The sequence below is a fragment of the Impatiens glandulifera genome, chromosome 8 (assembly GCF_907164915.1).
Source record: "Impatiens glandulifera chromosome 8, dImpGla2.1, whole genome shotgun sequence".
NCBI classification, from domain to species: Eukaryota; Viridiplantae; Streptophyta; class Magnoliopsida; order Ericales; family Balsaminaceae; genus Impatiens; species Impatiens glandulifera.
Window position 1 is genome coordinate 5,502,671 of NC_061869.1, and position 3,148 is coordinate 5,505,818.

The 3,148-nt window shown below is 25.5% G+C and overlaps 1 protein-coding gene across 1 annotated transcript; it reads left to right on the forward strand.

The window, feature by feature from the left end:
- Nucleotides 1–771: 771 nt before the first annotated feature.
- On the forward strand, nucleotides 772–1,533 carry LOC124912771 (B3 domain-containing protein At3g25182-like). Its single transcript, XM_047453419.1, has one exon. It carries the CDS (start codon nucleotides 772–774, stop codon nucleotides 1,531–1,533), a length of 762 nt encoding a protein of 253 aa, XP_047309375.1.
- The last annotated feature ends 1,615 nt before the right edge of the window (nucleotides 1,534–3,148 follow it).

Genomic DNA, 3,148 nt, shown 5'->3' on the forward strand with positions numbered 1-3,148 from the left:
TTTAAAGGCTTACATAGTAATATTATCAATGTTATATATATATATATATATATATAAAAGAAATTTTAAAATTTATAAGTTAATTATTTTTAGGAGAAATAACATAATAATTTTAATTTATTATTAATTAAATATATATCATATTAATATTATCAATTTTTTAATATATATACATATATAAAATATTATATTATTTTTTGTTAAAACAAAATATATACTAATTTAATATATTATATTTTTGTTTAAATTTTCAATCACAGTTAAATTTATGAGTTTACTGTAAAATAAATTTAAATATTGAGAAGTGTCAATTAATGAATGGATTCAGACTAGTGACATAAGAACCCTTATTTTGAACCAATCCTAAAGATAGTTTAGGCAAACATTTCTTAATTAATTTCCCAAATCTTGTTAGTATGAACCCTAAAATCGCTGACAATGCATGCTGTAAATAGGGATAAATAAATAATAATAACCAATTTAAATATTAAACTCAAATTTCGGGAGCCAATTTAAATTATTTTATTTAAATTAATTGATTAAAAATAAGGATTTATCTCTCTCAACTTACTCTTTCCATATTACAATAATTCCATATATTTATAACAAACTTTGAGATATATATTCTTTAAAGATATTTCATATTTATATATATATATAAATGTACGTAGTTTGAGTTATTTGAAAACATATTTTTCTTATCTCCTCTTTTTCAATCTATCTATCGAGTTAGAAACTTTCTGCAAGGTTTTTTTCCCTCAATTAGTAGTAATGAAGGCTCCCTTGCATGAGTTTGACGATCTTAAGGATATTGATGAAAACGAACGTATCGCTGTTTATGCGTTACTATTACTTAGCCAAAATCCCACCAATACCCAGAGGATAACCATACCGAAAGAAAAGAAGGATAGCAATATCGGAAAAAGGAAACGCGAGTCTTCTTCGTCTTTCAAAATGATGACGATGAAAGGGAAGAGGGCCAGTGCTGCCGCAGCCGAAATAATTAGTAATAAGGATAAGGAGTTACCGATTTGGATGCTCCGTAAGATCCAAGAGATGGGAGGAACAAATGTAGCAGTTGTTTTTCAAAAAGAACTATATGCTACCGATGTTAAGCTATCAAATTGTAGATTGTCTATACCGGAAAGCAAAATTTTAAACTTCTTCTTATCGGAAGCGGAGCGAAAATGGTTGGACGAAACAACACCGACAATAGAGGAGAGGAAGAAGAGGAAGGAGGAAAGAGAGAAGGAGAAGAATGAGAATGTGAAGCAGAAAAAGAAGAAGAATAAGCCTCTTAATAGTTTGGCGGTGAAGATGATTGATTCAAAAGGGAATATTATGGAAGAAAGGTTTAATCTAAAGAAGTGGACAATGGAAGAGACCGTCGTATATAATCTTGTCACAGGTTGGAGTACCCTCGTCAAAAGTAATGGTCTCAAAGAAGGTATGAAGGTGCAACTTTGGAGTTTTCGTGTGGAGACTCATTTATGGTTCGCCCTTGTTAATGTAGATTTACCGGAAAGTAGCTAGTACTGTATGGTGATTATTAATCATGTAATAATTAAAAATTGTAATTATAATTATAATTAGTATTTCAACTCAATTAATTAATAAAAATATATAGTTTGATATTAAGTTATTATCATTACTATTAATATTACTTTTACAATACAATTTATTAGATATATAAAAACTTTTCTAGAAAATTACATTTGTTTTATTTTTTAATCTCATAATACTGAGTTATTACTATATACGTTTTTAAATGTATAAACAAAAATATTTTTTTTTTTTATGATTATTGTCATGAGAGAATTTTATAAAAATGATTGGTATAAGTGTTTTTTTATTAGAAGTATTATTGTTGACTAGAGGAACAAGAAATATACAATATATAATTTTATTTTATTTTGAAAATTGTTTTTATTTCATATGAATTGATAAATCGCCTGTTTTTATTGAAAAAGAAAAACAGAATTTGAAGCCGGACCCCTCGCGCGCGGCAAACAGAAAAACCATTATCCATGGACCTAATATATATAATTAATGATTTAATTTTAAAGTGATAAATAATAAAGGAAATTCCAATAATAAAATGTTTTAAAATTATAATTTTATTTAATAAGATTAATAATTTTAAAATATATAATATATTTATAATTCTTATAAATTTAAATAATTATTTTATTTTAAATATATAATTACCAAAATATTAATATATTTTATTTTAAAATATATTTTATTCTTTTTTAAAGGCTAAATGTATAATTAAAAATAAATAAATAAAATCGATTAAACACACACACACACACAAAATAACAAAAAGTAAAATAAAATAAAATAATACTTAATAGGTTAACAAGTTCATAAATACTTGAAAAGAACAATTAACTCCCAGACAAACTTTACTACTTTCGAGAATGAATCTCAGAAAACATTATAATAATAGCATTATAAATGATACGAATTGGACTACTATAATCATTAAAAGTTCACTAATTTCTCTTCAACTAGATAGTCTATCAAAAAATAATTGAGATGTTAACTCAAATATGTAGGTTTTCCATTTCAGATGCATCAATCTAAATTTTTCAGCAACTATCCAAATACTCTTGCATTATCCAATTAATCTAAGTAATATTTCACAAAAGACTCCAAATATTAATCACCCTCGACAATACAAAAATAAGTGAGTTGCCGATTTAACATTTTCGTGACACATACGATTAGGCATAATACAACATTTTTTCATGCACATATATACATCAGTAAAAATTTCACCGTGAATAATGTTTAATCCAAAAAACGAGATATTTGATAGAATCTTTGACTCCCAAAGTTTCTCTCAAAATAAATTATATGGAATAATCTCAACGAACAATTTATTACAATGTCCCACATTAAAACTATTCATATATTGTCAATGCATAATGTTTTGTTCAAACAAAGACACTTGTTTGCATTCTACCAAAAGTAAACTCTCTATAGGACAAAATCTGCATAATATTTAATCTTTTTTTATATCTAATTCGATTAGTGAAATCACTAGACCGAGAATCAAACATGTTCTAAACTATCGTATTTCTACATATAACAATAAACATAAACTCAAGATACGTCGTGGCTAAATTTTTGATATTACATC

Bases quoted from the DNA above. Each gene is read 5' to 3' on its own strand.
- LOC124912771 (XM_047453419.1), top strand. From the start codon at position 772: ATGAAGGCTCCCTTGCATGAGTTTGACGATCTTAAGGATATTGATGAA.